This window comes from Pithys albifrons, chromosome 10 (assembly GCF_047495875.1).
Source record: "Pithys albifrons albifrons isolate INPA30051 chromosome 10, PitAlb_v1, whole genome shotgun sequence".
NCBI classification, from domain to species: Eukaryota; Metazoa; Chordata; class Aves; order Passeriformes; family Thamnophilidae; genus Pithys; species Pithys albifrons.
The window spans coordinates 32,892,266-32,904,034 of record NC_092467.1 but is presented as its reverse complement, the minus strand read 5'-3'; the positions used below and the strand labels follow the sequence as shown (position 1 = coordinate 32,904,034).

The 11,769-nt window shown below is 60.8% G+C and overlaps 1 protein-coding gene across 2 annotated transcripts; it reads right to left on the bottom strand.

The window, feature by feature from the left end:
* Window positions 1-362: 362 nt before the first annotated feature.
* On the bottom strand, window positions 363-9,109 carry GADD45A (growth arrest and DNA damage inducible alpha). 2 transcript variants are annotated; one of them, XM_071565557.1, is made up of 4 exons: window positions 8,878-9,109; window positions 2,628-2,729; window positions 2,328-2,541; window positions 363-1,132 (listed from the first exon to the last, which is right to left on the bottom strand). In XM_071565557.1, exons 1-4 carry the CDS (start codon window positions 9,063-9,065, stop codon window positions 1,019-1,021), a joined length of 618 nt encoding a protein of 205 aa, XP_071421658.1. In that variant the 5' UTR covers window positions 9,066-9,109; the 3' UTR covers window positions 363-1,018. The 2 variants fall into 2 exon arrangements, with proteins under 2 accessions (XP_071421658.1, XP_071421659.1); XM_071565558.1 differs by lacking the exon at window positions 8,878-9,109 and adding an exon at window positions 2,806-3,247.
* Window positions 9,110-11,769: the final 2,660 nt, after the last annotated feature.

The window sequence follows — 11,769 nt, the reverse complement described above, 5'->3', positions numbered from 1 at the left end:
AGAATCTGGTGCAAGGCAACATCAGGTCAAGCTTTGCTGCCCCACGGAATCAGGTTTCCCCTCCTTCCAAGACTCAAGCACTTGCAGGAGTGTTGGAGCCTCTGCAGTAAAGCTGCCTCTCTTTTTTTAAGCTCCTGTTGTTGCAGCATTCAAACCAAATAAATAACTAACATTCCCAACATTTCCTGCAGCGAATCGGCCGCTTTGGCATCCGATGGCTTGGGAGGGGCTGGGAATAAACCCACATGGAGCAGCACAACAGGACCTTGCCCGTGGCCAGCACGAGGAAGCAGCTGCTGCTGAGCCCTTTTGCCTGTGCACTAATGGAGTAAGGAAATAAAACCCTGAGCCAAAGGTTTGATTGGAAACTTTATTTCAAAAAAACACTAAACAAAAACACCAACCCCCTCCCCCCCCAAAAAACCACTCAAATTTCAAACAATTATATTAATGTTGCTGCTTTTGCAGCCAACTGGTAAAAGATTTGTGGCTGCAGACCAACAGCTTAAGGGCGTTTTGGTTCTCAAACCTCCAAGTATAAATAATTTTTCCATCAATATCAGAAAATAACTTACTATTATTATATATCTTAGCATAAAAACATGAGAATTAACATCCAAAAAATACAATAACATTGTTGGCAAAACGCCTCAATTTCTGCTCTTTAAGGTGTTTAAACCAGGAATTTTAAGTTGCACTTAAGGATAGGAAGTGAAGGGTGTTTTCAGCGAGGGCCGTGGGCACCCCTGGCACGTCGGGCTGGGCTCATCCTGCCACTTTTCCTGCACCTCCACACTCATTCCCACCGCTCCAGCCTCTCTGCTCCAGCCCCACACAAACAACACGTGGCTCCACTGCAGCCAACCCCCCACCCCGACGGCAGTTTTAGCTTGATTTGTTTTGTTGGGTTTTATTTTTCCTGCCCCCCTGCCCGGGATTCCCGGTGCCAGGGCAGGCAGGGAGGCGCTTCCTGAGCGATGCCCACGTCCTGCAGCGCCCGGGGCAGCGGCACGGGCGGTCACCGCTCCGGGAGGTCGATCACCGGCACCCACTGGTCCAGGCAGCGGCTCTCCCGGCAGAAACACATCAGCTGGCTCAGCGCTGGGTCCTTCCACTGCGACGCCTGCGGGTTCTGCAAGGGCAACAACGGGGCACGGCTCGGGCACGGCTCGGGCACGGCGGCAGCGACAGCCCGAGCGGGGAAAACAGCACGGCAGAAAGTCCAGGAGCGCGGGGGGAAAACAGAGCACGGCAGAAAGTCCAGGAGTGTGGGGGGAAAACAGAGCACGGCAGAAAGTCCAAGAGTGTGGGGGAAAAACAGAGCACGGCAGAAAGACCAGGAGTGTGGGGGGAAAACAGAACACAGCAGAAAGTCCAGGAGCGCGGGGGGAAAACAGAGCACGGCAGAAAGACCAGGAGCGCGGGGGGAAAACAGAGCACGGCAGAAAGTCCAGGAGTGTGGGGGGAAAAACAGAGCACGGCAGAAAGTCCAGGAGTGTGGGGGAAAAACAGAGCACGGCAGAAAGTCCAGGAGTGTGGGGGAAAAACAGAGCACGGCAGAAAGTCCAGGAGTGTGGGGGAAAAACAGAGCACGGCAGAAAGTCCAGGAGTGTGAATCATCCGGAATTGCCACCCAGGCAAACAAACAAGTCAGCCCGGGAAGCGTGTGAGGAGAGCTGTAGTTTTTGGACTCCGGGGCAGAGGAAGGAATGGAAAAAAAAATAAAAACAGAAGGGATGGGAAAGAGGGGGGGAAGAAGGGAAGAAAGGAAGGAAAGAAGGGAATGAAGAAGGGAAAGAGAGAAAAAGAGGGGGAAATAGGGAAAGAAAATGAGGGAGAAGAGGGAAGAAAGGGGAGCGAAGAGGAAAAGGGGGGCAGAGGGAAAGGGGGGGAGAAAGAAAAAGAAAAGGGGGGAAAGAGAGAAAGAAAAAGGGGAACAGAGAGAAAGAAAAGGAGAAAAGAAAGAAAGGGGGGAAGAAAGAAAAGGGGGAAAGAGAGAAAGAAAGAACCAAATAAAAGGAGAAAGAGGGCAAAATAAAGAAGGGGAAAATACAGCAGTGGAAAGAAGGGCCCAGTTCTCCCGGGGCCGCGGGTTCGAGTCCTGGGCCGGCGAGTTCCGGGATGGCTGGGTGTCCCCGGGGGGCTGCCCCGGGTGGGTGCCCCCGGTGGGTGTCCCGGGTGGGTGTCCCCGGGGGGCTGCCCCCGGTGGGTGTCCCGGGTGGGTGTCCCCGGGGGGCTGCCCCCGGTGGGTGCCCCGGGTGGGTGCCCCGGGGGGCTGCCCCCGGTGGGTGCCCCGGGTGGGTGTCCCCGGGGCCGTGCCCGCTCACCGTGACGAGCACGCAGTGCAGGTCAGCGGGCGGCTCGGGGCCGGCCGCGGGCAGCAGCAGCTGTGCCAGGCGGGCAGGGTTGCTGACGCGCAGGATGTTGATGTCGTTCTCGCAGCAGAAGGCCCGCAGCAGCGTGAAGTGGATCTGCAGCGCCGCGTCCCCCGCCTCCTCCTCCTCGGCCGCCAGCAGGCACAGCACCACGTTATCGGGGTCCCTGCGGGGCAGCGCCGTCACCGCGGGGCAAACACGGCGCGGGGCACCCGGGGCACGGCAGGGCAGGGCAGGGCAGGGGGCACTCACACGTTGAGCAGCTTGGCCGCCTCGTAGACGCCGAGGGTGAGGCTCCGCTGGCTCAGCGCCTTGCTCAGCACCTCCTCCAGCGCGTCCCCCGCCTGCTCCATCCTGCGCCGGGACACGCGCCCGTCACCGCCACCCGCGGCCGCCGCCGCGACCCCCGCCCGCCCTGCCCCGGCCTCACCTCCCGGCGGCGCGGCGCTCCCCGGGCAGCTCCTCCAGAGTCATCGCGGGGCGGCGGGGCCGGGCCGGGCGCGGGGCCGGGCCCAGGGAGGGACACTCGGACACTCGGACGCTCGGACAGGCCCCGCGGCCGCTCCGGCCGCTCCGCCCGTGCCGGACAAAGGCGCCCCGCGCTGCCCCGCACGGCCCCGCCCCTCATTTGCATAATCCGCTCCCATTGGCTCATGCAAATGACCACGCCCCCTCCCGCCGCTGCCGGGACAGGCCGCGCCCGACCCGGGGCCGGGAATGGGAGTGGGAATGGGACTGGGAACGGGAATGGGACTGGGAATGAGAACGGGAACGAGAACGGGAACGGGACTGGGAACGGGAACGGGAACGGGAACGAGAACGGGAATGGGAATGGGAATGGGAATGGGACTGGGAACGGGAACGAGAACGGGAATGGGAATGGGACTGGGAACGGGAATGGGACTGGGAATGAGAATGAGAACGGGAATGGGAATGGGAACGGGAAGGGGAATGGGAATGGGACTGGGACTGGGACTGGGACTGGGACTGGGACTGGGAATGGGAACGGGAATGGCGCGGGATGGGCGGGAGCCTCCCGGTCCGTGAGCAGGGACACCTCCCACCAGCCCAGGGTGCTCCAAGCCCTGTCCAGCCTGGCCTTGGACACTCCCAGGGATGGGGCAGCCACAGCCGCTCCGGGCACCTGTGCCAGGGCCTGCCCACCCTCCCAGCCAGGAATTCCTTCCCAATATCCCATCTAAATCTCATCTCTTTGAGTCTCAAACCATTCCCCTTTGTCCTGTCCCTCCATCCCTTGTCCCCAGTCCCTCTCCAGCCCTCCTGGAGCCCCTTCAGGCCCTGCCAGGGGCTCTCAGGTCTCTCCAGACCCTTCTCTTCTCCGGGTGACCCCCCCAGCTCTCCCAGCCTGGCTCCAAAGGGGCTCCCGCCCTGGAGCATCTCCATAACCTCCTCTGGGCTCCTGCAGCAGCTCCAGTCCCTGTGCTGTTGTTCCCAGGGCTGGAGCAGCTCTGCAGGGAGGGCTCACAGAGGGGCACAGGGGCAGAATCCCCCCCTCGAGGGTTACAGTTGTCTGTTTTCCCTCCACACTCTTGCCATCCCCCTTTCAGTGAACGCCTCACCAGAACACAACCTCACCAGCCTTTGAGTTCTCTGCACATTGGGAAACATCCAGCACAGTCTGGGGCACCAACATGGGCAAAGCAAACAATCCCTTGACGTGGTTTCACCTGGAATGTGCTCCAGGGATCCCTCAGCACGATGCTCCCGGCAGGACTTGGCACTTCCCGACAGCACCAGCACAGCTGCACTTCTGCCAAGAGTGATCTGGGGAGCTGGGAGGGCCCACAGACAGCCTGGTCCCCACTTCCACAGGGAGGGAGAGTTAGAGTGAATATTGGGAAGGAATTCCTGGCTGGGAGGGTGGGCAGGCCCTGGCACAGGTGCCCAGAGCTGCTGTGGCTGCCCCATCCCTGAGAGTGTCCCAGGCCAGGTTGGAGCACCCTGGAGCAGTGGGAGGTGTCCCTGCCCATGGCAGGGGTGGCACTGGGTGGACTTTAAGGTCCCTCTCAACCCAAACCATCTGTAGTTCTGTGACCTTGCCCTTGCCAGCCCCTTTGCAGGTTTCCAAGGACTTGCTGTTTCTCTGGGAAGTTGCCTCTGCACCATCTGGCCCGTCTCAGCCCCGCAGACCCCCAGGGAGGGTCTCTCTGTGTCAAAGCTTTCTCAGCTGTTGTACCTAAAGATCTCCATCCTCCCGTGGCTGTGCCAAAACTCTTTCCCAACAGGGTTGTGAGCTGGCTCTGTCCCCGTGGCTCCAGCAGAGCAGGGCTGCAGTTGGGACCCTCGGGGGTCCCTCACAGGGCTTTTGGCAGTGTGTGCTTTAAAGCTTTGCTTGTGTTGTTGTTTTCCTTTGGATCCTAAAGAGCAGGAGCCATTTTCCAAGGTGGTGTTTGCAGCAACACAGCTCTGAGTGCTGAGAGCGGGGCAGAACCACCTTCCATGCACCACTTGCAGAAGAATCATTTAACTGCCCTTTGGAAAACAAGGTCTCATAGAATCATCAAATCCTGGAATGGTTTGTGTTGGGAGAGACCTCAAAGTTCATTTTGTTCCACTCCCCTGCTTTGGGGGAACCTGCCACTATCCCAGCTTGCTCCAAGCCCCATCCAACCTGGCCTTGGATACTTCCAGGGACTGGACATATGAAACTATTTTTCCCAGTGGAATACAGAGTGATTTAAGCAGGCCCTGGTTGGACTGGGTTGAGTCAGGAAACTCCCAGGAGTTTGCCTGTGCCCCCCAGCTCAGCCCTCAGTGCCACCGTCCTGCCACTGCAGCCCCACGAGGCACAACACGACTGAATGAGGCCCGTGGCATGGGAGAAAAGGAAAAGAGCCCCTTTTGCATCAGGTGGAGGGGCAGCAGATGGCCTGAGAGCAGCAAAACAGGTGGGAGCATTGTGTGGTGACCCTCTGAATTAAGTGCGCTTAATTTGCTCTATCTCTATTAGCAACTGCAGGCTCGGGCTCCGCTGAGAGGGCTCCGCCTGTGGCTCGCAGGAGGTCCAGCCCTGCAGCCCCATCTGTGCCGGCCCCAGAGCTAAATCTGTCTGGGAGGCAGCTGGGCAGCAGCTGAAGCCTCTTTTCTCTCTGCTGGGCGGCGGCAACTCCCGGCCCGGCTGGCAGCGCTCAGAAACTGCCCTTTCCCTGCAGGTTTCCCGGCTGGGGGCAGTTTTCTGTCCCTCCCTTCACCCAGAGGAGCAGTGAGGATGCTCTGGAGGCTCGTGGGTCCCTCTGCTGTGCTGGGGACAGTCGGGGCTGTGCTGGGGATACGCCAGGGCTGTCGGGATGGGGAGCTTGGGATGGAGCCGGACCCACAGTTGTCCCTCCGTCAGCTCCCAGCTGGCAGCTGCTGCTAAACCTTCCTTTCATCGCCTGCCAAAGAGTGTCTGGGGCGTTTTGCCCTCCCCCCCCCCACCCTTTAATCCTGACTTTCATCATTCAGGCTGTGCCTGCCATCCCCTCTGTGCTCGGCATGGCAGAGATGGGGTGCCAGGAGGTGTGTTGGGCCCAGCTGGGGGGCTCAGGCTCAGCCAGGGGGCTCGGGTTTGCCCCTGCCACTGGCAGGTCTTCATCCTAAATGTTCTCTGGAGCTGTGGGATTTGGCTGCTCGTGGTTGGAGACAGCTTGGTGAGCAGTGGGTTAACCCACAGGGATGTGGGAGATGCCCACAGGAGCCCTCAGTGGGAGCTGCCGCTGTGGGAGGACACTCTGGGCCAGCTGGAGAGGTGTTTCCTGCACGTAAGAGCATCATGTTGTTTAGTTTAAGTTTTTGGGAATGAAACCAACCATCAAACAGTGTCAGGGAGAGGTGACAAAGCCTCGTCCCTGACAAAGCAGCTGGCAGCTGGCCAAGCCCTCCCAGGGGGCTGCCCACTGGGTGGTCCTAGGTCCTGAGCCCCACGGGGCAGCACTGGGGCCTTTGGCTCCCTTTCCCCTTGGCTCTGTGCTGTCCCTGCCTTTGGATGTCCCTCATCTGCTCCTTTGGTTCCCTGCCTTGCCCTGTCCCAGTGGGACCTGTGTCCTGCCCCACTGGTGTCTGGCCATCCTGCTGCTCCATGAAGGTCCTGCTGTGTCCCTGTGCTGGCACACACACAGCCATCCCTGTGCTGGACACACAGCCATCCCTATGCAGGGACACACTCCCGTCCCTGTTCGAGGACACACACCCATCCCTGTGCAGGGACACACACCCGTCCCTGTGCTGGACACACTCCTGTCCCTATGCAGGGACACACACCCTTCCCTGTGCAGGGACACACACCCGTCCCTATGCAGGGACACACTCCCGTCCCTGTGCAGGGACACACTCCTGTCCCTATGCAGGGACACACACCCTTCCCTGTGCAGGGACACACTCCCGTCCCCGTGCAGGGACACACACCCATCCCTGTGCAGGGACACACTCCTGTCCCTATGCAGGGACACACACCAATCCCTGTGCTGGACACACTCCCGTCCCTGTTCGAGGACACACTCCTGTCCCTGTGCAGAGACACACACCCTTCCCCGTGCAAGGACACACACCCGTCCCCGTGCAGGGACACACACCCGTCCGTGTGCAGGGACACACACCCGTCCCTGTACAGGGACACACTCCTGTCCCTGTGCAGGGATACACACCCATCCCTCCCTGTTCAAGGACACAGTCCCGTCCCCGTGCAGGGCTGTGCAGGGACACACACCCTTCCCCGTGCAGGGACACACCTGTCCCCGTGCAGGGCTGTGCAGGGACACACACCCTTCCCTGTGCAGGGACACACCTGTCCCCGTGCAGGGCTGTGCAGGGACACACACCCTTCCCCGTGCAGGGACACACCTGTCCCCGTGCAGGGCTGTGCAGGGACACACACCCTTCCCTGTGCAGGGACACACTCCCGTCCCCGTGCAGGGACACACTCCCGTCCCTGTTCAAGGACACACACCCGTCCCTGTGCAGGGACACACTCCCTTCCCCGTGCAGGGACACACCTGTCCCCGTGCAGGGCTGTGCAGGGACACACTGCCGTGGCTCTGCAGGGACACACTCCCTTCCCCGTGCAGGGACACACCTGTCCCCGTGCAGGGACACACCTGTCCCCGTGCAGGGCTGTGCAGGGACACACTCCCGTCCCCGTGCAGGGAGGTGCAGGACACACAGCCCAGCACTCGGCCATGCAGCCGCGCGTTCCTCCCGAGCGTTCCCGTCCCCTTTGGATCTGCGGGACAACGAGGGCAGCGAGCGCCTCTGCAAAGCAAACGCCAGCTTGCACATTCCAGGGGCGGCCTCTGCTCCAGCAGCCGTTGTGTTTTCCCGGCGGCACCAGTCCCGTGTCACCGAGCTGACCCCAGAGCCCCAGCTGGCTGCCGGATCCAGGCACATCCACCTTCCCGGGCCGGGGCCTCCCACCCCACAGCCCTGCGGGGGCAGATCCCCTGGACTCTGATGCGCAGCAAACTTCGGCTTTGCCTCCCAATGGAGAAGGGAAGGGCTTGGGATTGCCCTGGGACCGGCTTCCCCAGCACCATCACTGCAAGCCCTTGGACGGGCACCATGACCCTGCAAGCACAGGCAGCAAAACAAGGACAAAAAGACATTTCCCCCCTATTTTCTTTGGGGTTTCTCCATCCTTGGTGGAGCAGCGTTCAGACAGAGCCATCCCTGCCGGCGTTCAGGGTTTGACTTTGTCCAGCCCCGGGAGCTGGGCAGTCTGGACCCGTCTGGGTTTGGCTCTAGAGCTGGGCAATGTGCCAGCAGCTTTCCCAACCGCCTGGGCCGCGGGAGGGTGGCCGGGAGCAGCGATGCAGTGTGGGCAGCACAGAGCAGGATGGCACTTCCCTGGCAGAGAGCAGCCACCCAAGCTGCTTTGTGGGGCTCCTGTGGGCTCCTGACCCAGGGGTTACCTCTCCCAAAGGTGAGGGTGCAGAGGGCTGGGGGTCAAGGGGAGCTGGGATGTGTTTATCCCACCCAGTTGCCAGCATTCAGCACATTCCTGCTGTCCTCAGTGCTGCTGCAACATCTCTGCAAGGGAGCTGGGGCTCACCAGCCACACACTCTGGGGCTCAGCAACAGGAACCTCTCGAAGAGGGAGCACAAGGGAGAGCCTTGGAGTGCTGTAATGGCTTTAAACTGAAGGAGGGGAGACTTAGATAAGAGATTAGGAAGGAATTTTTGACTGTAAGGGTGGTAAAACACTGGCACAAGTTGTGCAAGGAAGGTGTGGCTGCCCCATCCCTGGAAGTGTCCAAGGCCAGGCTGGACAGGGCTTGGAGCACCCTGGGCTGGTGGGAGGTGTCCCTGCCCATGGCAGGGGGTGAAATGAATGAGCTTTAAGGTCTCTCCCAACCCAAACCATTCCAGGATTTGATGATTCTGTGATTTATCCTTCCCATGTGTCCCATGTCCCTGGGTAGCTGCTGGAATGCCTTTCCCTTCCTCAGCAGGAGTCAGGCAGCCCGCGATGTGCTCAAGTCCCTGTTCCGCAGCTGGCAACTCCTCCTACCTGTGAGTTCGGGGCAGCAGAAACCAGTGCTGGGCTGCTGCTGCTCCTGGCAGCGCCATTCCCTCTGCCTGCCGCTTCCCTGGATACATCCCTACATCCCTCCTCTGTAGATGAAGAAGGCGTTTCTCTGTGCACACCCACCGGCCGGCGGGGCACGCGTGGGACCCCTGCGTGCTGGTGGGATCCATCCCTCCGGCAGCGCCGGATGCGGTGCGGGCTCGGGGCGGACAGACCTGCGGGAAGGAGCGGAACAAGCCTCGTCCCGGTCGGTGCCAGCCCCGGGGCGGTGCGGGGCCGGCACTGCGGGATCGCCCCCGCTCCGCCCGCCCGCTCCGAGCGGCCCCGGCGGCGCCGCCGCTCCGGCACCCTCTGGCGGCCCCGCGCGAAAAAGGCGTCATTTCTTTAAAGAAAACCAGTTTTGCAGTAAAGAAAAAGGTACCCAAGGTGCAACATATATCAGCGGATGGGTCCAGCCTTTAATCATGCAATCCTGGCTTGGTTTGAGTTCGAAAGGGCCTTGGAGATCATCCACTCCCATTCTCTGCCGTGGGCAGGGACACCTTCCACTAGCCCAGGTTGCTCCAAGCCCCGTCCAATGTGACCTTGGACACTTCCACAGTTTCTCTGGACTGTCCTGTCCAAGCCCCCTGCAGGGGCTGAACCACCTTTTGGTGGGAAGGAGGACGGATCCCTCTGGACACTGTCAGCCACCTGACTCCCTACTCCCCCATGGGGCTGCAGGCTGGAGCCACTCACATCCCAGGGAGTCACCTGGGCTGCAAAACCAGAGGAAAAAAGGCTGAGAAGCCATCCCTTGCCAGGAGGATGGAGGCAGCAGAGGGAGCAGGGTGGGATGGCATTCCCCCACCAAACCTCTCCCCTGGCACAGGAAATGGCTGCAGCGTGGGGGAATGTGAGGCTTCTGCCCCCCAGCCCAGAAGCTCTTTAGGAGCAATTAGAGGGGATGAAACAAGTAGAAAAATGCAGCAGCACATGCCCTGGGGCACCTGCAAGGAGCTGCTTCCTGGCTGGCCTCATGTCCAGTGGGGCAGGAGCCGGGCCGGGGGCTCCCAGCATTCCCAAACACAGCCACGTCACCAGGGATGTGGGTGACACAACTTCCCACCTGCCATGGAGGGTTAAGGATCTGCCCTCGTTTCCTGTGGAGGTGTCTGGAGCAGCAGCTGTCAGGCCAATCCTTTAACATGAACTTCTAACAGGGATGACTTATTTTCATTAAGAAAATATAGATTTCCTATTAATATGCATAATTTTCCAATTGAAATCAGAATTCATTGGAGCAAGATGATCCTTCAGGTCCCTTCCTTCCCAGACCATTCTGTGATTGTGTGATTCCATGACCTTCACCATGAACAGCCTGGGATGTGCCACCAGCCTGAGCACCACACTTGCTGTGCTGCTTTATCAGAACAGTCAGCCCTGCAGTTCCCATCTGGTTTGTCTCCTTATCTGAGCCAGCAGCCACAGGGACGCTGTGGGACACCAACACTGGCACAGTCCATGAGGGGCACAAGGCACATTGTGGAGCACTCCAGGTTAAACCTGCAGTGTGGGGAGGGGTCGGGGATCTGACTGCAGGTCTGGGCTACAGGCTGAGCATCTTCCATTTCTCCAATATGCTGGCATGTGCCTGCACCCCAGGAGCCAGGTGGGATGGGTGGGAGCCGTGTGGGGTGGGTGGGAGCCGGGTGGGAGGGGTGAGAGCCGGGTGGGAGGGGTGGGAGCCGGGATGGATGGGTGGGAGCCGGGTGGGATGGGTGAGAGCCGGGTGGGATGGGTGAGAGCCGGGTGGGATGGGTGGGAGCCGGGTGGGAGGCGTGAGAGCCGGGTGGGATGGGTGGGAGCCGGGTGGGAGGGGTGAGAGCCGGGTGAGAGGGGTGAGAGCCGGGTGGGATGGGTGGGAGCCGGGTGGGATGGGTGGGAGCCGGGTGGGATGGGTGAGAGCCGGGTGGGGTGGGTGGGAGCCGGGTGGGAGGGGTGAGAGCCGGGTGGGGTGGGTGGGAGCCGGGTGGGATGGGTAGAAGCTGGATGGGATGGGTGGGAGCCGGGTGGGAGGGGTAGAAGCTGGGTGGGAGGGGTGGGAGCCGGGTGGGAGGGGTGACCAGGCAAAGCTCCACTGCCTGAGCAGGAGCTGAGTGCCCTCCGAACCTGGCACAAACACATCCATCCCTTGGCATTTTTGAGGAGGATGCCTTGAGGACCCTGTGTGATGCAGAGCCTGGATGCTCTGCCTGTGAGCAGCCTCCTGTGTGCTCCTCACCAGCAGCCCTGACTGTGCTCCAGCCCCTTCATTTCCCCATCCATTGGAAGGGTGGTCTTTGCACCTCTGTATTCCTGGCTGTGCATCAGCTCCGGGCTGAGGGAGCAGCCCAGTCCTGCTGCACACCCCAGGGATGCCCAGCAGTGCCCTGGGTGCACTGCAGCCACAGGATCTGGGGTCCCACCACTGGCTGGGTCCCCTTTGGAAGGCGGGGGACTGGGACAGGCCGGAGCAGTGGGAACACTCCCAAACCAAGAGCTGAACCGAACATGCAACAACAGCCCTGGGGCTTGTTTGAGACCTGCAGGTCAGGCAGCCCACACGGCTCGTTAGCAGAGAGCTGGGTGCCTGTAATCACCCTAATGAGTGGGTGCCTTGCCCAGCTGCAGCAGAGGCAGTTCTGTGACCTGCTTTCGGCGTGTTTGATCTGGCTGTTCTGTCGTTCCTCCCATGCCCAGCCTGCTGCTGCAGCAGCTCCAGCCGAGCAGGCGTGGACCGAGGGCTGGCTGAGCCCGCGTGCTGTGGGGCTCCCTGCCAGCACCAGGGACTGTGCCTGTGCCCTGCTCACCCCCTGGCACTACGTGCTCCCTACTGACTGACAGCACCAGCAG

Excerpts from the sequence above, each read along its gene's own strand:
- GADD45A (XM_071565557.1), bottom strand. The coding sequence starts at position 9,065 with ATGGATCCCACCAGCACGCAGGGGTCCCACGCGTGCCCCGCCGGCCGG. Across the intron at positions 2,730-8,877 it reads CTGCTGCCCCGAACTCACAG|GATGGAGCAGGCGGGGGACG; the intron begins GTAGGAGGAGTT and ends GTCCCGGCGCAG. Across the intron at positions 1,133-2,327 it reads TGCACTGCGTGCTCGTCACG|AACCCGCAGGCGTCGCAGTG; the intron begins GTGAGCGGGCAC and ends TTGCCCTTGCAG.